The 27,509-nt window shown below is 49.1% G+C and overlaps 1 protein-coding gene across 7 annotated transcripts in view; it reads right to left on the reverse strand.

Moving 5' to 3' along the window:
• The window catches only part of ZFHX3 (zinc finger homeobox 3), a 523,576-nt gene that overhangs the window by 14,026 nt on the left and 482,041 nt on the right, over nucleotides 1-27,509 (reverse strand). For all 7 annotated transcript variants that reach the window (XM_051629816.1, XM_051629819.1, XM_051629821.1 and 4 more), the window contains 3 exons: nucleotides 19,262-19,369; nucleotides 9,042-9,175; nucleotides 8,642-8,842 (listed from right to left, as the gene is read on the reverse strand). In XM_051629816.1, the coding sequence (XP_051485776.1) occupies nucleotides 8,642-8,842; nucleotides 9,042-9,175; nucleotides 19,262-19,369 (443 nt within the window). The remainder of the gene's footprint in view (nucleotides 1-8,641; nucleotides 8,843-9,041; nucleotides 9,176-19,261; nucleotides 19,370-27,509) is intronic.

Consider the following 27,509-nt stretch of genomic DNA (forward strand, 5'->3'; position numbering starts at 1 on the left):
TACATTCTGGACATAATTAGCAGTGCACACTTGAAGAATAATCTTATTATTAATATCTTTTCCTTTATGTAGAATTCAGACTTTGATCACTGACAATGTTTTGTCATGGGCTGTGAAACTTCTTGGGCAACCAATTAGGTAGATAAGTTGAAAGGCCCACCTTAAGCTGCTGAAAACATAATAAGGCCCCTAATTAAATCATACCTCGTAAAGTACACTGTAATCTTGAACTGGGGAGCATTGCAGCACTGGTTTCAAAGTGTATCGATGCAGGAAGAGGAGGGGCGTAGGAAAGAAAAGTATAAATAAGGAGAGAGGTGACAAAGGAAAGCAGGAATAAGGAGAGACTACAAAGACAGAAAATTGTCTGTGAGCTGAAAAGCTTTTGGTAGCACTTTCCTGGCTCTGACTGACGTGTTCCCTTCACCTCTCTTCAAGTGTTTGTCTGGGACCTGCACCATCATAACCAGTGCAGTGCTTGAACACCAATGTTTTTAGAGAGCTGGAAGTCTCTGTGCCTCCATTAGAGATGCTCCTTGACAGTGTCACATGCAAATGCTCCTCTGTTTCTGGAAAACTGCTTCTGTGGGTGGATGGGGTCACACACAACACACAAACCACCCCGCCAGCAGAGTGCACTGGGCTGGCGTATGAGCCAGGACAACAAAGACCATTCTGAACATCCAGAGCCAGCATCTTCACCCCACATGAAAAGCTGCCCCACAGCCCTTCTGCCCAGAGAACAACTGGTAGGATGGACCAGCACCACCATCACCACCTGTGCCAGCACTGCCTGGGTGTCTGGGGCAAGCACTGACACCTCTGCAGCTCTGAGCAGCCTGCTGCACCCTGCTAGTGTCCAAGGAGCATCTACTCACTAGGGCTGTGATACTGAGGGAAGAGAAACCAACATTGGCCTCCAATGCCTGTGGTGCTTAAATAAACACTCTTAGACAGGTAAGTTTCCTAGGAAAACAAGTCCTTCCACCCTTCTGTCTGATACTAAAAGGGCATTTGAACCTTGGATTTTGGAAGAGTGAGTGAGGCTGTGATCTGCATGCAGTGTACCTTACTTTCTGCCAAGTCCGGGACCACAAGGCTCTCACTGAACAGCAGGAGGTGTTAGCAAATCTGTGGCGAAGCTGAAGGTAAACGTATGTGCAGGACATTAAATCCTCCCTACCTACATATATGTCAAATCCAAGCAAACACAGACTAGATCTTGGCTTCAATAAATGAACGGAAACAGAAACAGTCCATGAAAAAACCTCAGCAACAAATGTCTGCATAGGAGGGGCTGCAGACCTCCGAGGGGCAGCAGGGAGGGATGCTGAGCTGCCTCCCCTTGCTGGGATGGCCGGTGCAGGGGGCTCTGTAGGGAAGGCAGCTAACACTGCTCAATAACCAGCAGGGAAGCTGAGCACACCAAATTCATTCCACCTTTTACTCTAAGCCGGAGCATCTGACAGCTGTGGGTGGTGGGCTGGGAGATGTGAAAGGTCACTGGTTAATTCCTGGTAGTCGGGCTTGGAGGAGGGGGACAAGCAAGGATGCGGAGGAGGAAAGGCAAGAAGGAGCTGTCCCTCTCTGCTTTATCAGCAGGGAGAGCGCTTTCCTAGGATCTTTAGGAATTATGAAAAATGAATCATGAGAAATTAAAAAAAAACCCCAACAGAGTAGAAAAAGAATAAAATTATCTAACACCTCAGCTGCACATCATTATAGCAAACTGTGGGCTTTTCATACCCATTACAGTAAGGCAGCCATCCCCACTACCACACTCAGTACGATGGATCAGTAATTGTTTTCATACACTTTAATTAGAAAAACTCAGATGGCTATGAATAATAATGGAAAAGAGAGACTTTTGCACTTGAAAGGTTGAAGTCAATCAAGTGTGAATGACGGCAAAAAAGAAAAAAAAAAGACACCAATTCATCAGGCCTCTGTTGTCTCGCCGCGTCTTTAATCATAATTCCTGATTGGGATTCAAGAAGGCAGTAAGCAGCGGTTCTTTGTCTGCCTTCACCTTCCGTCAATTAACTCTCCCCGAAATATAATCATCAACCTCACATGCTCCTCTGCATCTTAATCTGGGTCTCCAAACCAGTAAGTCCTGCCCTATATGTGTTTAAGTAATTACCTTTATCTACCTGCATCCCCATAGCCACAGCTCTCACCCTTCTACCCCTCCCTCCACAGCAAAAAAAAAAAAAGAAAAAAAGAAGGGAACTCAAACCAAGGCTATGGTACATTAAATTGCTACAGGCACAGAATCCCAAAAGGCAAACAGAAAAAAGCTTGGAGAAAAGTGCAGGAAGCTAGAAATTCTGGCTATGGATGTAGGGCAACTGCAGGCAGTCCAGACAGCCAGGCAGGGCTGGCCCTGGGAAGCAAAACCTTGAAAATAAGGAAAATAAGGCACTGGTCTTGCTTCAGCAACTGGACCTGCTTCAGTCCTCTACCTGTTCAGCATCATCCGGGTTTCTCCTGAAAGTGCCACCCGTTGCCTAAGCCATATTCCAGGGCAGGAGTATTCTGTCTCTTCATCCCCATGGACCACCTCTGAGCAGGCAGCCAAGATAAAAATAGTGAAAACAGGCTGCAGATCTCAAACCACGTGCATTTACACTGAATTCCAGACTGCCCATTGTGAACTAATTGTCCTTTCACACTGCAAACCCATCTGAGCAGATGCCATTTCCTTGTACGTGCAAAAAATGCATTGCACGTTGTAGCTGCTTTTGACATAAAGAGTAGGAGTGCCAAGGGGGCAGGCAGGTTTAGTAGGCCATGGCCACCCGACAGATAACCAAGGAGCAGAGCTCTACAGCAGAGTGCTTTGTACTGCAGATATATTTAATGGCATTAACTGTCCTGGTGATAGCAGGAACATGTTTATCTGGAACACTGGCTGTGTCAGCGTGTGCAGTCGTTACATGCTCTCTACCTCCCTCCCACCTGAGCGGGCAATACCTGGCATGTCATCCTGGTGCCCATCCTCAGCTCTGCTCAAACCTCTGCCTCCCTCTTTTAAATGTCTCTCCAACACCAGCTGTTCCACAAAGGCAACAAGTCAGTCAAGGTGAGCCGTTATTCAAACAACAACCCTACAGATGGACATTGGACAAGCACGATTTGCCTTTTCCCTTTCCTTCTTCTGTCCGTACTTGTTCTGCTCTGCCCATTGTTAAGCTGCATCCCCTTCACAGCATGAAGCCCCCATCTCCTGGCCCACAAGCCACCAGCAAAGCCTTTCAGCATGGGAACACCCCTCTCTGTCACAGCAGATCCACAGCCCGAGAGCGCCCGTCCCCCTCTGCTCCTAGGTCCAGGATCTCTAGGTTGCTCTCCACAGCAGTATTATCACACAGAATGCAAATGCTCCCCTTGACCTGCGTCACTCTGGACTTTTCTGTCCCAATGAAACCAGGAGGTGGGGAGGGATGGGCAGCTCACCCATGCCCCTCTGACAGATGCCAAGAGGTGGATCAGGTTCTGTTTATTCCTACTTCAATGACTTGAGTCAGTGTCTCCATGAATGTCTGGAGAACCCTAATGCTGGGGCAGGCACTCAGAGCACACCCTTTCCTCCAACCACCACGTCCCCATCCCCGTTCGCTCGGCATGGCGGGGAATTTGCTTGAGTTAAGAGCGAAGAAGGAGAAGTTTGCCCCATAGACTTGGTAGCCCCTCCTGTGTCCCACTTCAAACATCTCCCCTGTGGGCTGAACGGGAGTTGGGAACACCAGCTGGAGAAGTTCCGTCTAGAGCAGACTGCAGAGAAGCCAGTTATCTGCCTTAGAAGATGGAAAGCTACTGGGACAAGTCCCTCTGCTTCCAAGGACCCTCTCTTTTGGACAAAATTCAGATTCCCTCAAGCAGAGAACACTTCTTCATGATGATGAAATCCACCGTCATGTGTGGGCACCTCAATCTCATTGCCATTTCTATAGACAGTGTGATCCAGGGAGTGGCTGCTGCTAAACACCCAAGGGGTGACATGCCATGTCCCCTGCCTCCCTGTCCCCTGAGCATCCTCAGCAGATTGCACATGTCCTGAAACCTACAAACCTGTTACTGGCCTGGAGAACAAACTGTGGGTCCAATCCTCACAGGTGACAACCCAGAGCAGTGACAAGAGTGGCTCCTGCCACTACCACATCTACCATGTTTGTAAGATGATGAACTGCAGAGCCACTTATCAACACAGGCCAGAGCTCAGGGCTGCAACACCCCTCCCACACTGGCCACGGCAGCGCGACATGAGCATATTCCTGGCACGTCTGAAGAATTAATCTCGGCTTGCATGAGCAGCCAGCTCCCCTGGCGCCCCGGCTGCCTGCCCTGACCTCCCTCCAGACCCAGTGACCAAACGCGGGGACAGTCTGTGTGGTTCCTCTGCAAATGCCCCAAAATGCTGAAATCACGTGGCTTTGAAAAGAAAATCTCCTGAAGGGGTCTGAGGAGATACATCACTATCCTCATGTCCATGCAACCAGGTGGAAATACACATGCAATGCAAGGTTCCTGAACCAGACAAAGGAGGTAATTTCCATTACAAAGAGAGAGAGAGGGTGCTGGAGTGAAAAGCTTCATTAGACTCAGAGAGGCAAAGCGATGGCAGTATACCAAGGTCACTTCTAATTTAGACCATCTAATTGGCAAACATGGCTCCAAATGGCTATCATCTCACAGGGCTCAGAATTAATGAAGCCCGATTATTTTCATTACCTTCATCCGAGATGGAGAATGAGACACAGAGTGAGAGGGAAAGGGGGGAGTGAGAGGGGGCGAGAGGAGGGAGAGAGAAAAATTGAATGACAGCAGAAGGGAGAGAGCAATAAGAAAAGACAATAGGAAAGAGGAAAAATATGTGAAGATAGCAGGAGGGAGAAGTGAGGCTGGCAGGGATGGGCAAGAATTTCTCTTAGAGCAAGAGAGAAAAGATGGAAAGACAGTGGAAACACTGGGAAGACGCCCTGAATCGGGGCAGAGAGAACTGACAAGAGAAATGACGGGAGGAATGTGCAGAGGGATAAAGCCGGGCGCAGGAGGAGGGAGGCTCCCACTCCCAGAGGCTCTTGGGAAGCCGTCCCTTCTCCCGGTTTGAGCCCATCAGTCTTGTCAATCGACTGTGCAGGCGAACTGCACTTCACCCTCATTAAGAGGCTCTCTGCTGAAGCGGGGCAGGCCCGAGATCAGCGAAGAGCCTGTTGTGTGGAAGGAAGGCGATTCGACCTGCTCAGATAAGCTGAAACACTGTGGAAAATAAACCCAGTGACATTCCTTCCCCAGCCCCGCAGAAGGGAAGGAGCAGGAGACGGAGGACGGCAGGAGCCCCTGCCCCACAGGGGCTGCCCAGCCCCCAGGGGGAGCTCCTGTCCCCTCACCCTGTGGCTGCAGTCCTGCCAGCCCTGTCCCAGCCCCTGGGGGGCACCTGGGTGTCCCTGGGGATGGCCAGCCAGGCTGGGTGCTGATATGAAAAGGACGGGGCACGGAACAGCCAGTTCTGAGATGCTGAGCACAAGCAAGCAGCCGTTACCATGGCAACAGACATATTAGACACTGCAGGTTCCTGAAAGGCGTCTGATAAGGTATTATTAACTGGAGCCTCCTCCAAATGCTGAGCGCAAAGACACTGTGTCGAAAGGGACCTGGCTCCCATTTACTGGGCTGCAGTTCCCTCGCGGTGGCACCAAGACCCGATCCACATGTCAGACTGACATCGGGATCTTAGCTAGAATGAGCAAAATCAGGAACCTTTGATGCTGACACATTCTGCACACGCTGTACTGATTTCTCAAAATATTTGTCAGTTAATGCAAAGAAGAAACACCTTCTTGACCCATGTGCTACTTGACTTGGAGCAGGAGAGACAACCTTCCTACCCGGCTGCATCTCTGGGTACCAAAGAAACAGCTGCCTAGGGCCGCTGGCAACGGCGAGGCGGAATAACCAGACAGAGGCACGAGGATGAGCTTGCCAGCTCCATCAGTCCCATGGCTTTCCACAGAAGCCCTGTGCTCTGCAGCCAAGAATGAGACCCTGCCCAGTGCAGAAGACATGCTCCCCAAAGGGGACTGTCCTCCACAGCACTGCAGATGCTTTGGCCACATCCTCTGTTGGGGGTCCTGAGCTCCTGAACGACTGGCTTCTGGCAGGCTGCAGGTATCCTGGAGGACACAAAGCTGCCCAGGCCAGGAGATGGACCAGCCCAAGTGCACCAGTGCAGACTGAGCTCTGCCAACCCAGCTGGGGATGAGCTGTTCCACACCAACCAAGCAGACGCCCTTAGTGAACTGGTTACACTTGCTGGCCTAAGGACGGGGCTCAGCTTCTGCTCACTGCTTTTATAAGGTCAAAATGTCTTCCATCAATTCAGTCAGAAGCTAACAAGATTCATTCAAATCCTCAGAAGGTATTTACACACTTAAGCACCATCAATCAAAATGGATGCAGGTGGCAGAGACCAAAATCTTTGTAATGGGACAGGTCCTTGACCCAGGTGCACAAGTGGTCTGCAGAGCAGAGCTACACCCTGCTAGAGCCTGCAGTCACAGCCTGCTCTGCAGGGCTGGTGACCTGCTGGGCTCTTTTTCCCTGCCTCTCTGCATTCCATTATTCAGAGAGTGCCGGGACTTGTCAGCCCAGAGGGATGTGTAATGGGGTTTGCAGTGTGGCAAAGGCACCTGGTTCCCATGGGCAGACAGCAGTGTTGGTCCAGCAGTGGCCACCACAAGCTTTGCAGGATGCATCTTCAGCTCCTGTGGAGCCCAGTGGGGCCAAGAGAGAGGGCAGAAAAGTGAGAGGACAGGTAGGTAGTAAAGCAAAGGGGAAGATAAAAAGCATAAAGGTCTTTGAGAAGGGGCCAGAGGACTGGAAGGGTGACAACAAGAGCAGAGGAGAGAACTGTAAGGGACAAGCTGGGAATGCTGCTCCAATGATGTCACAGGACAGGAGCTGCTACAGAACATGAGTATTACAACAAACATGTTATTCACCTCCACTATCAGGAATCTGCAAAGAAGGGAGACAAGAAGCAGAAATAGGAGACAAGAATAAAAAAACAAAGGCAAAGAACTGACAGGAACCAAAGTAAACATTTTATGTACTTGGCGACAAGTTCTTAAATGCAGGCACAACCTTGCCTTGAAGATAATACCAAAGAAATAACAGTGCAGAAATCTGACAATACATCCCATTTGTGAATTTAGAAGGAAGTGTTTTTGAAAAAGGCCCTTATTAATTCTACCTGTATCTTAAACTGACACTAGCTAATGGAAAGGCACACTCATGTGAAACCTATGAAAAGGTAATTAATGAAAGAGACATTCTGGGACTCAGAATGTTATTTATTGAAGCAAGTGCCTGAATACTGGTGAGCCTGTCTGGGCACTCCTGGGCAGCGCCGGCTGGAACGAGTCCTGCAGACACTGCCCAGGTACTCCACACAGGACCACCCCAACCCCAGCACAGGGACTCTCAGTCAGCATCTCCAGGGTGAAGCAAGGCAAAGCACACACCCAGGTCTCACAAATGAGAACTTGAATGCTGAGTGTTAATTTACTCCTTCTCACCAAGCACTAGCTCTTGAGTTAGACGAGTTTTACTTCCTCAGAGACAGGGAGGATTCCCATGCTAGGTACTCTTAACAAGGATGAAGGCAGAACAAGAGTCTGGTGCACGTCTGTGGTGACACGTAGTTTCTGCTCCCCATCAGAACGCTGCAATAGCAATCACAACCCACAAACAGGCACAATGCACTTGGCAAAGAGCTTGAGAAGTCGAGCTGTTACAACTTTTGAGCTCTACGTACAGAGAGTTCACTTTATCTAGCAAACTTTCACTCCACCCTTCAGCAGCTAACTTCCCACTTCAGAGAATTTTAACTGCCTGTGCGTACATTTTAATTTTAAACCAGACATTTCAAAATATCTTAAAAACAGCACTTGAAATAGTATCTCTAATATTTAACAGTCCAGTAAGGTTCAACCTCTCTCGGGCATACAGCAGCATATCTCTTGCTTGTTCAGGTTACTCCGAGAAAAGGGAATTATCACACAACAAAAGCTTTGTAATTTTGGACAGAGTGATTCCTCACAGAAGCAACAGATCCAACTTATCTCATACAACCACAACAATGTTCCTCATTAACAGAATGAAGTGCAGAACATGGGCAGCACAATAGGACTGTCTCCTCTGTGTGAGATGAGACCGCCAAGGGAAGTTACTCTATTGGTTCTTAAAATAATATTTTAAGCAGAATCTAATTTCCTGTGTTGTTACCTTAATCACCCTGGCTGTCCGTCTTGGGAAGTGCTCATCAACACAGAAGCAGCACAGCACATCAGCTGCTGCATCTCCCAGAAGCTTCTGTGCAAGCTGTGATCCCATGCAATGACCTCAGTAGTTAAAGGAAATAATCTTTTTTCTGATTTCTTCACAGGGAAATTACTCAACACTGCAACACTGCCAACTTCCACAGTGCTCAAGCACAGACAAAACATGCAGGGATGGGAAAAACCAAGATGACAGAGCCGTGGCAGGTGCAGGAGCTGCCCAGCACAGCGCTGCTGCCCACGCGGCTCCGGCCGCCCCTGCGCGCTCCCCGCTCGGCTCCGGCTGCGCAGCCACTCACCGTCAGGATCAGCTTCTCGACGCAGTCGGGTGACACGCTGTGCAGGTGGGTGAGGTGCAGCTGCAGATGGATCTTGTTGTTCAGCATGTCCTGGCAGAGTGGGCAGCGGAGCATGGGCTGCACCGAGTGCTGGGTCATGGCATGAACCCGCAGCCGATTGATGTCCGTGTTGCTGTACTTGCAGTATGGACACTGATACATCTGCAGAGCCAGAGAAAGGGACCACGCAATGGTTACAGCTGCTGCTTTCCTCTTTCCTTAAAGCTTCCATAATTCCATGCCTTCTCCTATCACCAGTTATCACCTTTCATCCTCCTCCTCCTCTTTTATTCTTTGCTTTTGGCACATATGAAACAAATCACCTGCTTGTAGATGCACAAAAAGCTGGATTCTTCCTTACCTGCTCTGATTTGGTCTCCTCTGAAGTTTTTGACCATTTAAAGGAGAGAGGCGACTCAGAGCTGCTGGGAAATGATATTCGTTTAGAAGATGCTGGAGGCTCTGTTGGCTCCTTCTCTGCCTGGCTGGCTGGTGCTGCAACAAAAAGAGATTTATATCAGGACATCCTCAAAGAGGCTTTAGTTGGATGAAGACAGTATTTCCATTTACTCTGCTGCTGTTGCTTGAAACACATACCAAGCAGTTGAGGGAGGATGAGCCTATGGACTAACCTACATCCCACAAAGAACACTTGGACCAAAAACTTAATTCTTGATTACCTTTCAGGGTAAGGGAAAGGTGTAATTTCTAGTCAGAGGCCTGTGGGCTGCACACATCCTGGTAGGTGCGAGAGTCAAGTCCTGTGTTTACATCAGACACGCAAGTGCTTGGCGAGACATGAAGGCCAACGTGTCAACTCCACAAGCAGCTGGACTGACTCAACAAAGCAGAACTCACACTCCCAGCTCACCAAAGACGTTTTGTGTATGAAAACTCTGGACTATGTTTGCCTTGGAGATGCTAGAAGCTGTGGCCTCAACCCCATGACTTGCCCTCTGGCAGGAAGCAGTGGCACGCTGCCAGGCTCAGCCCCTGTGCCCTGGGAAGGAGCACCTGGGGGTACTTTGATCCCACCAAAGTAACAGTGGCAGAGACCCAGCCTACAGCCAGCAGTGGACGGGACCAGGACATTCTCAGATCACAATGAGCTGAGGAAAGGAGATTTGATTTCAACAACACAGAAAAAGGCAAATGAGCCCAGAAGTCAACAGCAAAACACTCTGCAAGTTGAGGCACTCTGAGAGGCACATCCCTGACCTTTGCCCCTCCCCCGAACCCTGGCAGCCTGCAGTACATAAATTTGTGGGACATCTATTATTTAAAAACTGTAAGGACAAGTATATTATACACAGCCCCCGTCTCCTCCTCCCCGAACACACATTCATAACAGTACTTTAATCTGTCTCGAATCGACTTCAAACCCATTTCGCCCTTAATGGGAGTTATTCATTTTCACTTGAAAGGTAATATGTGACAGCTGGATATTTAATATGATGGATCAGCTGCCGATTAACAAGGCACTGTAGCATTCTTAGACCGGTCCCCCCTACTCTTCCCCTTGTCTCTTATTCTCTTTGTGAACCCGCTTGTGTCCACTCCTGGTTTCAGATGATGCCATCAGAGTGAGATCCAGGTAAACTGCATCCTTCTCAAGGGTCTTCCCATTTGCTGACAGGAGAGGCACCTCAAAAAGTACCACATCACAGAAAGAAACACAATCCCTATTTCTAATCACCCTCCAGACCCCAACTCTAAGCGTTCAGTTACAAACAGGCAAAATAACTTCCAGAAGAGAGAAAGGAAAAAAAAAATAAAAATCCGTAAAAGTGCCTTAATCCTGGACCCAGGGGTCCAGAACTGGAAAGTCCCTAAAGATGCCTACAGGACCAAGGCTGCTCACCCTTAGCTCCTGTGAATAAAATGTGCTTGGAGCATGAGAAACATGGCACCACTGCAGGCCTGCCCACACTGCTCCTCGTCAGGGAAAGCAGTTCCTGCACTGGGTTTGGGGAGGGAGAGACCAGCTTCGAGAGCCAGCACCATGGGAGTAGGGGACCACCTGCCTTAACATGCCCTGCCCCAGCCTTGTGCGATGTCAGTGGTCCCAATCAGGAGGCTAATTGTTGTTGACATCGTCCACTCCTTGGTGTCAGCTCAGACATTGAGGTGTGAGCCCCAGTGGGCAGCCCAGGGTCAGGACCGGGGTGCAGAGAGCCCAGGTCTGCCAGCGGTCCCACAGCCGTGGGAGCTCAGCTCCAGCCCTGCGCCGGGCTGGGACAGCAATGCCAGCCATGGCTCTGGGGCCCCTTAGGCTTCCCTGGCCAGTGACTGTGTCTGCTGTGTGCTCTGGGCAGGGTCTCTCCAGGCTCTGTCAACTGCCACTTCAAGCCTTTGGGTGCCATTTGCTCTGCAAAGCTATGGACAAGTGCTGTAGTGAGCTGTGCTGGCACTGCTGGCCTGCCTGAGGGGCAGGGGACATGAGGGAGGAAGAGGGATGACTGGAAAAACCTCTGCTCATGACTATGGGTCACTTTCCCAAATAAAGGATGACAACGTTTTCAGTTTTGGAAACAGTGAGAACCGGGAACCACAAAATACCTACGGAATTGCATTCATAAACCAAGGTGAGCTCTAGACTCTTTGGAACCCACTGGTGTCCCACTGGTGGTGGAATCTGCACTGGAGCTCAGAGAGCCCCTGGTCCTCACCCTCTGCCACCACATTCACTGTTCACCCCTTCTAGCAGCTCATCAATGTGATGTTTTTGGGTGCAGAGACTAAACATAACAACCCAGCTGTCAATGACCCCATAGCTGCTGAACACTGGCTGTACCCTCTGGGGTCACAACAGGGAATTTTCTTATTTCCCTTCTACTGGGAAGCAGCCTGCTTAGAATTAGGGAAAAGTAAGACGTAATTAGAATTTACTTTTACTTACCATCTCCAAAGTGCCCATTTTAATTAAATGCACTTTATCCAACCTGTAACTTTAATCCTTCGACACCAGAATTATTAACAACTGTCCAGACACCAAAATAACTGGCTTGTAGCTGTTCTGAAAAACGCATACTCAACATTTGTTCTAAGTATTATTTTTTGAGATGACAGCTCAAGTGGGAATTTCAGCACTGAGACCGAAGTTGATTGTTGATAAACAGCCAAATACACGAAGTGACACATTGAGTCCACATCACAGATCAGAGGAATTACAAACTCCCTTCTGCCTGGAGAAATGGGAACACACAGCTTGGCACCTGCTGGCAGATCTCTCTGGCAGCTGAGTGGGACCTTGGCCTCTGCACGGAGCGGACAGGACAAAACATCCTCAGCCAAACGTGTCAGAAGGGCCTCGGCTCCAAACCACAGCTCAGCACCAGAGAACGTGGAGCACAACACCTGCGTCCCAGCCACATCCGAGAGCATGCTTAGGGGCACAGGCCTTGCAGGAAAGAAAAAAGAATTCAGGTTTAAAGTATGATGTATGGCTACGTATCAGGTAGTATTTTTGAATGCATCTTGAGATGCATTCAGTTCCAATTTGCCAACCTTAGAGAAAAATCTGTGTTTCTCAAGAAAGGTATCCGAAAGCCAAGTGCAACAGGACAGCGCTGCTGGCCTCCACAGCACTTCTGAGACCTACTTGCCTTCTCATTCTTCCTTGGCAGCTTCTGCTTTTCTAAGGAGGAGAAATCCTCCCAGGCACTATTTCAGAGGTGAGATGGGAAGCATCCTTGGAAGCAGGGATCTTTTCCTTTACTAGGTCCAGAGGCAACACCAGCATGGGTCCCAACCACTGCCTGTGCTCCATCCTGGTGGGAAGGGAGTCACCACCCCACCTCCCAGCCATCAGGTTCTTTTAGCTAAAGTACCACTGACAACCCCTTCATCTAAACTTCCATCTCCCAACCCAGCAACATAATGGAGAAGCCAATTAAATTATTATTAATTCATGCTGCTTTCCGTAAGCCAGAGGTTCTCATCTCTCTGCATTCCGTAAACCAGCTTGCCACTTGCCCTAGAAATTTACAGTGGGGTTTCTGCTATCTCCATTGATTTGAGAACCAACACCCTCCCCTCCCCAGCCTGCTGAGAAAACTCCCTTCCTACTAAGTTCACCAGCCGGCCTGGGAAAAAGTTTTCAGCAGGACCAGGGAACTGTGTTTTCACTGCCCGATGGAAAATAAAATTCCATATTTGGTGGTGCCTCCCTCCCCACACCTCCCCCACCGTTTTCTCAGAGCAATTAATCAGCATCATGAGCCCTCGGACAAGATGGACCTGCCTGCCCTGCCTGCCAGCCCCATGGCTGGAAGTGCCCACGCTGGCAGCTGTTGCCCTGGCATGGGTCTCGTGCAGGAGCATCCTTAAAGTGGCTGTGCTTTTCCTCCCAAAATCCTGAGAGCGGGGTGGGCTGTTGTATCTGTTGCCATCCTCACACAGCCTTCATGGGCCAGGCCCTGTGCTCCAGACCTAACTGTGAAGTTCCACCAACAGCAGCCCCAATTTTCAGTATCAGTCTCTTGGCAGACAGCTGCTATCCCATGGAAACACACAATTTGTACTAAGCCAGAATAACTCTGAGCAGGTGAAGCCAGAATAACTCTGAGCAGGTGACCCCACCACAGGAGCACAGGGACAGGATGGCAGCCAGAGGCCCACTGCAGCCTCCCTGGGCCCATAAGCTGCCTCCCCTCTTCGTAACACAGGGTCAGATGGTTCTTTCTGAAACACTGTTTACATTCCTTATTCCCTAAAGGTATCATTTATTCTAATAAGATGTAGCCATTCTAACAGGCCTGTATATTGCCTGTTGCTCTACAGTATTTTTTCAACTCCAGATCTGACGTACAACGTGAGTGCATGATAGACAGAAGTAAACACACAGACTTGCAAGCACACTTTTGTACGCAGACCTTCACTGCTGCCTTTCAGAAATATGGCCCTGAAAATGGTCAAATAATTTGTTTCTCTAATGCTGTGCCATACCTTCCAGCCTGCAGTGAGCATGAACAACTGAATTACTAGTAAATACTCATATCACAGTGCCCAGAAGCCCCACCCACCACCACACTCTTGTGCCACACTCTGTACAAACACCGAGCACCTAGGAAACGCTGCGGTGTGACACCAGCAGCACAAGGGGCAGGTGGAGGCAGCACTTTGTTGGCCACCATGAGCACAGCTCATCTCCTCTCAGCTCCTGAGGAGGCCCTAGGACCTGCCGGTGGACAGAAGATACCAGGTGCAGGCTGGGAGGGAGATACCGGAGCAATGGCACAAAGTTATGGATCACAGCCTGGCTCTGAGGCAGGGAGCAGCAGACCCCGAGGGGTGCAGGGCCCCGTCATGCCAGCATGCTGGAACCAGGGGCTGGGCACTTGCAGACAAATGTGGCAGTGACCACAGCACAGGCTGACCTTGGCACATGAGTAGTAAAACACTCAGGGAATGCACCCAAAGAAAAGGCCTGGACCAAGCCAGAAAGCTTCCCTGCCACGGGAGCTCTGCTCCCTCTTCTGTTGCTCACAGACTTGTGCTGGGCAGAGGGCTCAGAACAGGGCCCATGGCTGCAGCCGGTGGGGAAAGCCTGGGGAAGGGAGAGGGGCTTGGGGGTCCTCTGGAGCCCCTGCCTCCCTTTGTGCCCTCAAAGAGGTGAACCCAGCACCAGCTGCTGCTGCCTGGGAGCCAGGAGTGTGCCCTGCACCCAGCCCTGCCACCACAGGGCCAGGCACCTGGGCCTGGCTGCTCTCCTGGGCACCCGGGAGCCCTCTGTGCTCCCTAAATCCTCAGGGAAAAGCACAGTTGCAGCATGCTTTCCCATCCCCTCTGCCAGGTTTCCTTCACACTGAAGCCAGGGTCGAGAGCGGCTCCATTGCACCCCTTCCTCCCAGCCTGCTCTCGCCCTCCTCTTCATTCTGGTCCGCAGAACATCCCAGCCATTAAGTGCTCCACGAATGCCATATATTAAGAAAACAGAAAAGCGCGGCAGCGGGGGGAGGGGCAGTAATAGATTTCCGTCAGGATGTGCCTGACCTGTTTTTTTCAATTTCAGTAATTAGAAAGGCAGTGGGCCTGTAGGAATTATTCATAAACTGCAGGAGCTGTGCAGTATACATTTATGTTAAACATGTCAAATCCGATTGAAATCATGCCTGCCAGCACCATACTCCATAAACACACTTTTCTGCAACAATTTCCCAGCTCTCGGCAGCCCATTAATACCTCCTTTAATAGCAATCTACCACGGATTCGAATCAGGGATGCTCCATTGCACTAATTGCTCTGTGTTAGGTGAGCATCATGGATTAAAAAAAAAAAAATCATTAAAAAAAATAAAAGCCCTTCAGGCTAGTCCTCTAGAAATATTTCATCTCAATCTATATTTTAAGTAGAGTTTGTTTCTTGTTTTTGTGGAAAAAAAAAGCTGATATTCTACATCTATACAACTGACAGTGCATTAAGAAAGTCTCTTTCATAGCTGGGTCACTGCAGATGAAGGGGTTTTCTCCAGTCAGAAAACAGATATAAGCCCCACCCCAAATCTCAGTCTTGTACTGATCCACCCTGATCATATTCAGGCTTTAGCTGGAAACCAGTATGTTGAATATTAATAGATTACATCTGGCCTTAAAAATGGAGTCGGGAACAGCCATGATTCCTTTCCTCCTGGCTGGTTAGCTTGTGATAAATCTCATGTTAGTCACAATAAGATAATTCCTCAAGCTCAGCCATGAGGCCCAAAGCATCTCCCTTCTCCAGCCCAGGGGTGGCTCTGGAGCAGGAGGGCAGCAGGCAGGGCAGGAGCAGCTCTGGCACCTGGGAGCTGATCAATCACACTGCCGGAGAGGGAGGATGAGGAGGAAGGAACCGGTCCTGTCTAGAAAGAGGGACCATCAGCCCTCCTCTCTCCAGAGAGCCACAGAAGAGTGCCAAGGGAGGCAGCTGGGATCAGGGCACACCAATCCCTACCTGGGATGGAGTTTTCCACACGTATATTTCAACGGAAGGTATTACCTAAAAAGATGTTTCTGCTTAACATTGTTCCATTTTAAAATAAATACAAACCAAATGGATAAATTTACTCTGCAGCTGAGATGTTTTTACAAATTTGCAGGAAGGTTTTTCCTTTCCGTGCAAGCCCAGACACAGGGGCAGCCTGACACATGGAGATGTGTGCACTGTGGAGCCATCAAACCACCCTGACCCTCCAACCAACAGGCAGAAGGAGCTTGGGAGAAACACTGCATGTTTTGCTAGACATCTAACGACATCAAATCTTTGAGAAAGTGGGAGAATAAATCACCCAGTGCACAGTAAGAAACTGAGGCACAAAAGGTGAATAAATTGCTAAGAAACCTAATGATCAAACTGCAGCACAATGAACAGAAAACAGGTCTATCAACCACCACTTCAACACACTATTTATTGGCTTTGAGCTTGTATTTCTTCCTCACCTACCTCCCACTTCCACAGAATTGCAGGGCTCGGAAGCACCTCTAATGGTCAGATGGCCCATTCAAAGCAGGACAGACTGTTCCTACTTCATTCCCAACAGCACCCCTTCCAATTTTGAAAGGCCTCTGAGGAACCTTCCCAGAAAATCTACTCCAGTGTTTCATGAGCTGTACCAGAAGAATTTTTAAAAAATTAATTAGCTAACCCAATATTTTTCCCTTCAATTTGAGTCCATTACTTCTCATTGGCTATATCCTGAACATGGAGAACAAATTATTTTCCTCCTTTCAGAAGCATTTTATGCACAAGAAGACTTATCTTCTCCTCTCCTTTTGTTTTCTCTTTCTGGGTCAAGTAAGTCCACTCATTCCATTCTCTCCTCACAGCTGATGGTATGTAGACCATGCTCTCTTCTGGGTTGTTCATGCTGTTTGGGCTTTCTGTTCAACTTTCTTGACACCTGAAGCTCAGAAATGGATGCAGTCTTCCAAGGGAAGCCTTCCAGCACTGCAGAAATGCACCAATTCCAGAGCATTTTCACCTACACCATCATGCTTTAGGTCCGTTCTGAGACTCTTCTGAAAACCAGTGCTGAAAGTCTTCCTAAGGAGAAGATAGGAGATATCGACTGCAAACAAGGCCTTCTTCACACAGAAGGAAATTGGGTCGTGTTGACATGATTTGTTCTTGACAAATCTGTGTCGACTGTTCATCTCATTATCTTCCCTTCAGTACTTACAAAGAGTTGTTTGGTCAATTCCCAGGAAAATCTGGGGCAAAGGGAGCTGGCAGGTGTGCGGTTCCCCAGCCCCTCCTTCAGCCAAAGATAAGCACCATGTCCGTCCCCTTGTGGTACCTCCCCTGTTTCTGTAAGTTCATGAGAGAGCAGCTGGCAGGTCTGAGGACACTTCAGTCACTTTTACAAAACCCCCAAGTATGAAGCAGCAGGTCATGGGTGTGACAACATCTAGCTTAACCAAGTCTTAACAAGTTCCTTCTCAGCTGAAGATGAGCTCTCCCCACAGCACCGCTGACGTGGGCTGCTCTGGTCCCCCGCACAGTCCGTCTGTTTAGTGAGGATGAATGCAAAGAAGGCTCTTCAGCTTTCCTGAGGTGGTGATTGAGAGCCTTCCCACTGGGCTGAGCTGCAGACCAGCTCTTTTCTTGCAGTTATCTCTTAGAACAAGGCAGTGCTCCCCTGTAGCACCGATTTCCCTCCCTGGATACACCTGGATTTGTACCATGGCATGCTGATATTGCTGTACAAGTGGACACTGCTCTTCTGTGGTTGCCATGAATAACCTCACCTAATTTCCATTCCTTTCCATGTTTGAGATCCAGAAGGACATGGCACCATAGCCATGTTCCTCAAAGGAGCTTGAAAGCAGAAACAACGCAAGACCGAGGTGTGGTACCTGCTTTGCACACCCACTGTGCAAGATCAGTGGGTAACTTCTTTTTTTTTTTGCTTTGAAGCTCAGGGGTGATGTTGTTCCATGTGTGAAAGCACGGCCTGAATTCAACAGCAGCATGGACATACCTCTTTCTGAGGCTGTACACTCATCCCTGCAATGGTCCTGGCCAAGGCCTGTCCTGAGCTCTGTGGGCTTACACACACAGCCTGTGCACCCCTTTGGGAACACCCCAGAAGCTGTCCATTTCTTATCTGCTGTTCAACTGACAAAGAGTGGGTTAGGAATTTCACTGGCAGTATTAAGAAAAAAAGCCACCCAAATGTATAGTTTCTGGATAGTAAAGGGTTTAAAAAGTAGATTCTTCACCCTTCCTTATGTGTTTTAACATAAACATCTTATTTTCAAATAGATCAGATTTTCCAAGTGCTTCAAGTTTGGTCCAAGGGCCCTACTTACACTTCGAGAGATGCCATAAACACACAATACTTATGTCTCTCTGTGACACTTCATGAAGTGTGCTCTTGCTTAGGATCACACAATCCCACACAAGAGACTAAAAACCACCTACAGCCAAGCACAATCTGCATCTCTGGGTTGAACAATGGCTCTGGGAGAGGGAACGATGCACAGAGCAACGTCAGCAAGTGCAGTCTAGACTGAGAACACGAGCTTCAACAAACATTAAAACCCAGCTTGCTTTCTTCAACAGTTTGGACACATCTTCCAAGGAAAGACCACATTTCATCCTTTTGAAAAGACTGTGGAAACTGAAATATCTCTTGGGCTGTGGCTCACTAAGCAGCACCCACAAAGATGACAGGAAAAGGCTGCCTGGAAGGAAGGTCACTGTGCAGCCTGAAGGCACCACACCAGCAGCCCTAAGGCTGTCAACTGACCAGGCTGCCATGCAGAACCAGGAACAGGGAGTCAGGACTGCTCTGTCCTGGATCAGGGAAAACCAATCCTACCTCCAGTGCCTCTGTTTCCACACCTATGCTGAAGTGGTCAGCAAGGGCCAGCTGGAGGAGAATGTCCCTCTCCAGAGGACAAAGAGCAGCTGCTTTACGCACAAAGGCAAGGAATATTTAAAAGATTCCTCCCACTCACCACTGCAAGACAGCAATCACCTTCTGGGAAAGACAGAGTAACCTACTACCTTCACAATTAATCCATCTAAGGATTTTGTATAGAGAAACCTTTCAGGTTCTATTGCAACAACCCAAGTATTGCTGTGCATCTGCAGCGTCCGTTTCAGCATGTCACAGCTCCAGCAAAAAGTGAGCAGTTAACAGAGCACAAGCACAGCTCTCTGCTCTACCTTTCTGCATCAGAATCTTGCTACCAAAGCCAGGACCACAATGAAAAAGCAGGCCAACAGTCTTCCAAGTGGAGCTTCATGACACACTTAATCCACCCCAAGTGCTGGCTGCTGCCAGAAGGGACAGTCCCCTGCGCCCTCCACCCCTCCTGAGTGCTGATTCCCACTGCCCAGGTCAGGTACATCACACTGAGCTCTGATCCTCTGCCCCAGCATGAGCCCAGGGCCAGTGGCAGGGATGTGTGGCCAACCATGGCCCAAACAATTTGAGTGTGTCACGAAGCTACACCCAGAGTTCACAGAGGATGACACAGTATCATGCTGACAGCGTGTGTGGAACCATCATGGACGGAAATAACTTGGCAGACCACTGCTCTGCAACTTCCCACTTTCCATTCCTGGATTTAAAGAAAAAGAGGGACCAAAACCTACCTGTCCATTTACTCTGGTCCTTGTCCCCTCCACTCTCTTGCTCCTTGGCAGGCTCTTCAGCATCACCGGCTGTTTCATTGGGTCCTTCCACATCTTCAACGGGTTCTTCTGAAACAAGAGAAGCAGGAAGTCTAACATAAAAATTGAAGTTGAAACAGAAAAGTAACTGCCATTGAGCAACAGTACAACAGCCAAAGCTGAAGCACAAGTGTTGAGTGGCAGATATCAATGTCACCCAGCGTTCTCCCAACAACTACCTGGTAGCTGGTCAAGAGAGAAACTACAGAGGAAAAAAGTGAGAACTGAAGGCTCTTGCCTACTTCTTCCAACTATAGCTACTGATGGCCCCTGTGGTGTTATGTACAGTAACATAGTCTGGTATGAGGAGGTTTTACCCACACACGCCATGGTTTAGAGAAGCATCAGAGACTGACCAGAGCTTCCAGCACCTTCAGCCTCAGCTTTCCTCCTCAACCCCATCTCAAGCTCTTTGGACTGAACAGCACCATGCAGTACTGACCCTGGCCACTGAGATGCCCTAGTTCACCACAGAAGAACCACCACTCACTGCTGCTCAAAGCACCGAGCAGCACTGTCTGCTGCAGACATGACTCTGGCACAAGGCATGGAGGAAGCTGCTGGGGGGTCTTATTTTCATCCCTTATTTCATCAAAGGAGTTTAAGCACACAGGTGGTATCATACAGGTGCAAGAGCATGAAGAGAAAAAATACCCAGCGCAGTGAAGCACTGAAAGCTGGCAACAAAACCCAAGCATCAGTGCCCGCGTCACTAACCAGAGCGCGGGCGAGGCCAGTGGGACAGAGCGTGGTGACACAGGGGACAGCTCCACCCAGGGACACCCTCACCACCTGGACACTGGCAGCGAGACACTGGCAGCTGCCAGACCTCCTTCACCAGGGGGTAACAGCTACACTACCATCTCATGTCTTGGGTGTTTATGTCTAGTGTGTGCAGTGTGACAGCTACCAGGTAATTGGGCCACATCAACACTGGGAAGAAAAGGTATTTTAAGCCATTATATCCTCTTTTAGGCAGGACACTTCATAATTCTAGCTTGCATTATCTGGTCATGGCAAATCCTAGGCTATCCTGAGGTTTATCTGACCTGCCTCACCAGTTAAATCACCACTCTCCATCCTCCCTTAACAAAGACAGGGCTAGTGATTTATGCTCTACCCTTCTTTCAGTCTTTTAAAAGCTGGAAACTCTTGAGAGCTGCAGGGATCCCAGTGGTCATCCTCTGGGAAAACAGCACCCCAGAGCGATGGGTGGCATCACCAGGCAACGGCACCAAATGCGTGGGAAGACACAAATTACTGATGCATGGGTGACATGAGCAATCTGCCTTGTCAGACGAGTGGTCAAGTTTGCTGGAGAGGAGGGCTGTGAACTCAGCAGCTGGATTCATGCTTCAGAAATTAAAATTCTGATTTTTTTTCTGCTCTGTGGAGAAAACCCCAACAAATCACTTTCCTCAACCCAACCACCTCGCTGCCTTTAAAGTGCTGCTGTGCACAGGGAGACAGCTCCTCTCCAGCTGAGGCAGCTGGCATAGGAAGCCAGATTTTAGCTGGTTTTATTAAAAACCATCATTAATGGGTTGCTACTATTTTATTCAAATACTCATTTTGACCTTCTCTGCTGGCTCAGGAGCCGTCTTGGGGCCGGCTGGGGACAGCCCGTGCTGGCAGAGGTGGGTGGGGAGCCGGTGCCCCCCTCGCCCACAACAAAGGCGTCCCGGCCGCCGCACTCCCGGCTGCCACCCGGAGGTGTCAGCATCGGCATGGGAGGAAGAGGAAGGGCGAGCCGGCTGCCGGGCTCAGACGCTGTCTGGGCTCTAACCTGAGCATGTGGAAATAATACACGTCTGCAAGCGCACTGTCTGGTTCGAGAGGAATAAAATAGGACATTCATAAGCAGTTACACCATCTGTCTTTATACCATCATCATCATCATCAACAGGGGAAAAAATAGCTCTTTAAAATGGATGAAAGCCCAGGCTGACAGTAACCAGAAAAATGTGAGCTATGAATACCAATAATGGTACAAAACGATTTAAAAACAAGTCTACAAGCAGTGAGCCCTGCAGCCCTGGTGCTGCAGGCACCGCGGGCCCAGCCCCTCGCACCAAGTGCCAGCCGGGAACGGCTCCTCTTGGAGACCTGTGTCCTTGGCTCAGACACCTCTGTGCTGGGCAGGGAGGCTGCAAAAAGCCTCCCTGTGCTCCAAACCCTTCTGACCCCGTCTGGTCTGAGCTGATCTTACTGAAGAGCTTTTTTGAAAGAAGAATGGGAAGGGAGCAAAGCATGAGACCCATCTGCCCAGGGAAACTCCAGACCAGCTGGGAAAGGCTCTGGTATCCTCCAGAAGGTAAGAAGTCCCTGCAGTGCTCCAGCAGTTGTATTGGCTGTCTCTGCCAGTCACGGACTCTGAGCAGGACTTTGGGAGAGTGTGTTGGGACACCAAACCCCGAGGTGTGGAGCTCTGCCACAAAGATATTCTGTAAGAGGACATGGGGTTGACTCTTGACCTGGGAACCCCACCCAGGGGCTCTGAAGGACAGAGATGCTATTGCAGCTGATGCACAGAGGAGGCAGGTGCCTTTGGTTTCCAGAAATTCAGGAAGGGCAAGTGCACTCCATCCTCTGTGGGGAGCCCACTGGGGCAGATGCAAGAAGATGTGGGATTTGCATGCAGGGGACCAAGCCCTATTGAAATTACAAACACCACAACCTGCTCATGGGTCTCCATGCAAGAGTGCCATCCGTGATGCCATGATGCTCTATTAATAAATCTTAAAGGAATTTTCCAACCACTGGGGTTCAGGTCAACCCCAAGAGGAAGCAAGTGTAACTGCAGGGCACCCGGAGGCCAGGGAACCTGCTCTTCCATCGTATGAAATCCGCCCCATGCAAAATCCTAGGAAGAGTCTTTCTTCCTTTGTGAATAGACTATTTTAGATAGTGGCATTTAGTTTTAAATTAAAATTAAAACATTCACTAAGGGGGAGGGGGAGGAAGAGAGGGAGAAGAGTCTGAAAAATCATGAGTATCTGCCATCTGCAGCTGTCAGGGCATCTCTTACTCAGTTAGACACTGAAAACGTGCCTGAATCCCCGCACGCCGTCGCGCAGGACCACGCTGCCACATTCCTGCTCCTCTCAAAACCCAGAGCTTCAGGGTTGGAGAAGCCCGCAAATCCTGACTGCATCGACGCCAGCTCAAACAGCCCAAGACCTCTCACCTCTCCTCCTCTCAGCTGAATTTTCCTTAACAAACTCAGATCTCTTATCCAAAGGGATAAGGGGCATTTCAGGGGTGGTGGAATTGTAAGGATAGGAGAGAAAATGCGTGCGCTTGCCTCCCCACCCTCCGGCAGGCTCAAGAGCTGAGAAACATTAGCTGTCATGAACCACAATCAAATCAGGTTTGAAATATTTAGCAGTGGCTTGGAAAATGCGGTGGTGCAGCTCTGACAGGCGAGATGTGCAGACACCCATTTTCCATTATAATGGAAATATCAAGCCTGTTCTGAATATGTATAACCTAGAAAAATGTATTGATTTTTCATTTGGCATTAAAAAAATGAAATACCCTGCAGCTGTCAAAAGCCTTTTGTTAAAAGCTCATCTTTCCTGGAATGAGGTTTACCAGAAACAAGTTTTAATTGTACACAGGGTCTCTCCTTTGGAAAAAAAAAGAATCCCTGATGCTCCCTTTTTCAGGATAAGTAGTGAAAAAAGCCCGTGGAAAGACAGGATTGAGACCTGGCTGACTTCTGCACGCTGACACTGTCAGGCAAGGTGACAGCGTGTGCAGCCAGCTGCACATGCACAGACACGCGTGCTGTGTCACCAAGCCCCCATGCCACTGAGCCCCCCTGCCCCCGAGCCCCTGTGCCAGCTCACCAGGGCTGGTGAGGAGCAGCTTCCCCCGCTGCAGTCAGGGGTCTGTACGGAAGCAGGAGGGGCTCTAGGTGGTCCACCTGACCACCAAGTAGATCGATGCCCCTGACTTACAGACTATTTGGACTCGAAGAGGAGACAATCCATCCACATGGAAATGCAGGTTCAATCTCTTTTCAGAGGTTTTTTGCCATCTTGTATTTCTCATCCTGCTCTAGCTTGGCTGGGGCACCTCTCCTAAGGTAACTTGGCTACCAGGCAGGCACTGCCCTTGCAGCTCAGATTCAGGATGCATATATATACACAAATACACTCTGTGGCAAATCCTCAGTGGATTATTCTACATAAACTTGTTAATTCCTATCATTTTCCTGAAAGGAAAAGCAGGACTTCAAGCAGTGAAAAGAAAGCACCAGGTTTACAACAGGAATGCCATGGAGCTCCAGCCCTTATGCAAAAGCTAGTGGGGAGTCTATCACCTGACAAAAGGCTACAGAAAAACAGTAACAATCCTGCACGTATCTTGGATTAATGACGCTTATTTCCATGAGGCCCTGTTTCGGAGCATGGCCAGAGCATATCTGTGCTGCTGCTTTCATTGACAAAAAAGAAAGTGCTGACTAGGAGTGTGCCCCAGCTGATAAAGCCATCCTCAGTTGCCTATCTTCCCCAGGCAGCCAAAGTTTATCTGGCTTTTGTGCAGTTAACTATAGAGGCAAGTGTTCTGATAAATAAAACAAGAAATTCAACAGCAAAAGAACTCTTTGTGAACTTTTAACTGCCACGTCTTTGCTTTCTGCTCCAAAGAAAAAATGCAGAATTTCAGGCCAGTTTCCCTGAACAGACCTAAAAATCCTACAGCAGCACCCAGGTCCTTGGTTATGTCCCAAACAAGCTTCGTGCTCACCTGAAATGAGATGACCCTCTGTCAGACATAAGCAACTTTCCTTCTTAAATATGAACACTTCCACTAATATAATAATTATTTTTGTGTTTGGCTGCTTTATCTGATTTCCCAGCTTCAGCCACAGGCCCCACTTCCGCGTCCCACGTGGCTGAGAAGTGCCCACGGTTGGGAGTCAGGCGGTGGTCACTGGTAACATCACAGAACCTTTAGCTTTGTGCTTCTGGTGACAAAATGTAGGAAAGAGAACAACGTTATCAAAACCAGATGATTAGAAGAAAAAACAACTTCTGCCTTTAAAAACAAGAAGCCAGTGGTGGTAAGAACTGCCACTATCTTTTTTAAAGAAAGAGGCCAACAAGCAGAAAGTGGAAGCCCACCTGTGCAGCAGCATGTGTTTGCTGCTCTCAGCTTTATGGGTGCAGGAATCCCAGCTGCTTTAAGGGGTCTGGATCCCAGACATGCAGGGAATGAGCCTGGGAAAGGTCCTGACTGCTCTGGAGACCTTCACCTCCCTGGAAGGTGGGGTAGAGCCTTGTCCCCAGAAAACAGTGTTATGAGAAAAGCTCTGCACAAACAAGCCACCTACAAGCTGATCCCACCTCACGGTCACTAACTGAGTTTATCAGGCAAGGGAAGACAGAGCTGGGGGTTCAGGCAGTGTGTCACCTGTGCTGAGGACTCCCCATGGTGCTGGTTCCTCTGCACCTTCCAAGGGGCTGGGCAGCACAATGGCCACCACTTGAGAGGCCTCTGGAGGATCCTGCACCTCCACGCAAGGAGACCGAAGTACCAGAATCCTCAACCTGAGACTGCACCAACTTCTCATCGTCCCTCAGAACAGGGCTGTTCATTTTTTGGTAAACTGGGATAAATTTTAAGTCGATGGAACCTAAGAGGGATTTGCCCCCTTGAATTTCAGCAGAACTAGAAAGGTTGCTGTTATTTTCACACATGAAATGTAAAAAAAGAGGCAAATTTCTTGAGCATGTTTGTAGTGGAGCGTGATATGATTGTGTTGTCATTTATGGGAAATAATCGCAAGCCCATCTCTCCCTTTCTCCCCATTTTCCAGTCCAAATAACCATGAAAAATTACACTTCAATGTCAGGAGGACAACAAAGGAGGGGCTTTCTCCTGCGGCTTGACGGCTTTTCAGCCCCCCCTTCCTTGGACAAAAACCACCTTCAATTCTATTTCATTTTAAACATGATCTAACAAATGCATCTTGACAAGTTCCTTTCATTTTTTTTCTTTTAAACACTATTTTGCACAGTTTAACCTAGCTCCAAACCGGAATCAGCTGGAAAGGAGACTCATGCAAAAACACAAACACAGATCAAACCACAAAACAAAAGAAAACCCATCTCCAGGTCTGCAGGGAGAGGACAATGTGGTCTCCAACATGGAGACCTGAAAGAGGAGGGTTAGGAGGCAAGGGGGACTGGGGAGAGAAAGATGCTGCAGGACATGGGGTGGCAGATGTGACAAGGCTGTTGGGGATAGAGAGTGCAGTGCCCAGCCCCACGTTTGTGACTGAAGGCAGCAGTGAAGATGACTCCCCACCCCATGCCAGGGTGTCCTTACTGCGACCAGATGCCCAGGTGCTGCCAAGGAGCCTTGGGAGCTCCTGCAGCTCCAAGGCCTCTCCTGCAGCCACCTCCCCAACCAGCCCGTGGCCAGGATGTCAGCACAGTGCTGTGCTCAGGGCCACCTGCCCCTCTGAAGAGGTCTGCTCCCCACCTGCAGCTCTGCCCCACTGCCCCTCTCTTGTCCTCAACCCTCCTCTCTACCCACTCACCTCTTGCCTCACACCTCCTCCCTGGCTCAGTTTCCTTCTGCTAAAAAATGAGCAGAACTGCCCAAGCAGAACACAGTGGGTTTTTAGTTGTAACAGGAGGTCAATGACAGTGCTGCCCTGCCCCAGGCTCCTGCAGATACACGCTGTGGTGCAGCACGGTCAGGGCCAGGCTTGGCTGCCAGGGAACTGGCCCTGGTGACCTGCTCAGACACACGCATGTGTTTGCAGAGGCCAAGACGCTCCAGAAAACTCACATTCCACCTTTCAGAAAAGGTGCATCCACACGTCCTTAGTGGAGCGAGGTGGCAAAAGCCAGAGGTGCCCTGTGCTCAGGGTGAACAAGCTCACTCCATAGAAACTTTTTAGATCCACAAACAAGAACAGTGCTAAAGCCAAGCTGAAGTTAAAGCCAACTGCAGCAGCTCTGCGACAAGGTCCATCTCGAGAATATCATAACTAACAAAAAAGAGCTATAATTAATTCATACTTAGCCTTAAGGGTTGGATATGCAGAGGAGTCCTCCCAACAACCTTACCTCTGGCCTGTAACATCATCATAAACCATACTAAAATCAAACACTAAGATGTACTTTTTCTGGTTATTATTTTTTTTTTTTACATACAACTCCTACAACCCCTGCTCTGTTCTCACTCTCCACAGTATTGCTTCAAGGAAAAGTTAATTAATGTGTTGCTGACCCTCTTTCTCCCCCTCCCCAAGGGTGTCCCAACCCCAGCATATTTGGATTTCTTTTAAGCTTAGCTAAAAACTTAAGAAATCCCTAACTATAGTGCCCTGGTTTAGAGACAATTAAAACATCCTTGCAGCACACTGTACCATAAGGTAGAGACACAGACAAAGGGCAGCCAGGGGAGGGCAGTGGGGCTGACACAGCACCAGGGGAGTATGACCAGCCTGGCAGCTGTGGCCTGGGGGTCTGCGGCACATCGGCATTCCCTGTCCCTGGAGAGGAAAGTTTATTGTTACAAAGAATGGGAAAAAATTATCAGTGGTTCTAAGCAAATGTCTCTAAGGACAGTTTGCACATGGAGTGAGTCCAAACAGGTCTGAAGCGTGCTGTCTGGTTGCTTCATTCCTGACTAGATGACAATAATGTTGGCTGGTGGTGCTGTCACCAGACTCTTCCTGGAGCTTATTTCTAGGAACACTATTTATGAATATAAATGGCCATAAATAATATTTTTAATAAAAAATAAAAAAGGATAATAGGGTGTGCTGCTGTCTGAAAGGCAGAGCAGGTCATGGAAGCACAGGAGGGACTTGACAGGGCTGCCTGAACCAGCAGAATGAGGGAACCAAAGGGGAGACTTCCTGCTGCAAGATGAGAAGGGCAACTGTGCTGCAGAGGCCAGGCATGCAGCTGGTGGTGGCCACCGCGTAAACTGCCAAAGACAGTTCTGCAGAGATGCCCGAGGGCTTTTATGACGACTTCAAAGAGAAAAGTCAAGGTGCATGCCCTGAGACCCCTGAGAAGGACACAGCAGATGTACCCAGAAGTCACAGATAGAGACAACAGCAACTCCAGCCAGCTGAGGGGTTCTCAATACTTTGGTCACCAGAAGGGTGAGCACAGGTTAACCAGACATAAAAATCAGC

This window comes from Apus apus, chromosome 11 (genome assembly GCF_020740795.1).
Source record: "Apus apus isolate bApuApu2 chromosome 11, bApuApu2.pri.cur, whole genome shotgun sequence".
NCBI classification, from domain to species: domain Eukaryota; kingdom Metazoa; phylum Chordata; class Aves; order Apodiformes; family Apodidae; genus Apus; species Apus apus.